This window comes from Cyprinodon variegatus, unplaced genomic scaffold (genome assembly GCF_000732505.1).
Source record: "Cyprinodon variegatus isolate N-32 unplaced genomic scaffold, C_variegatus-1.0 Scaffold183, whole genome shotgun sequence".
NCBI classification, from domain to species: Eukaryota; Metazoa; Chordata; class Actinopteri; order Cyprinodontiformes; family Cyprinodontidae; genus Cyprinodon; species Cyprinodon variegatus.
Window position 1 is genome coordinate 952,121 of NW_015150636.1, and position 838 is coordinate 952,958.

The following is an 838-nucleotide window of genomic DNA, read 5'->3' on the forward strand; positions in this document are numbered from 1 at the left end:
ACAGGAGTCCGAAGAAAGGGCCAGGCAAACTAATCGGACGGGGGCAGAAACAGATCAGGACCAGACAATCGGAACACGATAGCAACGCTACAGAACTCTCAGCACCAAAGGCTCAAGAATAATCTGGCACCGATGGCTGGGACGCGGGGAGCTTAAATAGGAAACCGGAACAGGTGGATCTGATGAGGAACAGGGGAGAGCTAGACAGGTGAAGGAAATTAGCAATCAAGCTAGCCATCAGCAACAAAATCATGATATGTAGTTTGAATCTGGGAAAATTAAGAGGGGCTTTCATCTCAGAGGGAAGAGCTCCTCCTTCCAGGTTTCAGAATGTCTTTCTAGTTCATTCATCTATGTTACGAGACCTGAACCGGCCCGTCTAATTCTGGGTTTCAGAGGCTGAGATAGGCCCGCCCACCAACCTGGTGACATCAGAAGTGACCCACTACTCCTTCAGAGCCACCTGGACCCCTCCGGGAATTCCTGTGGACCTGTACCGGGTCACGTACATGATGGCGGCTGGAGGACCCACCCTAGAGGTGAGTTAAAGGTTGACCCGTTACTCTGTGTGGTGCTGGTCCAGTTTAATTCTGGAGCAGCTGTAAGAATGAGAAATCTTGATCCATCCATGGATGGATGGATGAAAAGACGGGACGTCAGAGTTCAGTTCTTACGCTACAGTTATTCCATCTAATAGTGTTTTTCCCAAAAAGGTATTACCTTCCATGCTCAAAATAGTAACGTGAAAGTTCCAGAAAGCACCTCCATAATTCTGGAACTGAGACAAGAAAGTTTTAGACAGTTTCTAAAATTATGTTAAATTTTTAGAGAAAAAAAA

The 838-nt window shown here is 46.5% G+C and overlaps 1 protein-coding gene across 1 annotated transcript in view; it reads left to right on the forward strand.

Moving 5' to 3' along the window:
- Nucleotides 1–838, forward strand: part of LOC107087414 (collagen alpha-1(XII) chain-like) — a 177,562-nt gene that overhangs the window by 88,308 nt on the left and 88,416 nt on the right. The window contains 1 exon segment of the mRNA XM_015378984.1: nt 393–539. Coding sequence (XP_015234470.1) covers nt 393–539 — 147 coding nt within the window.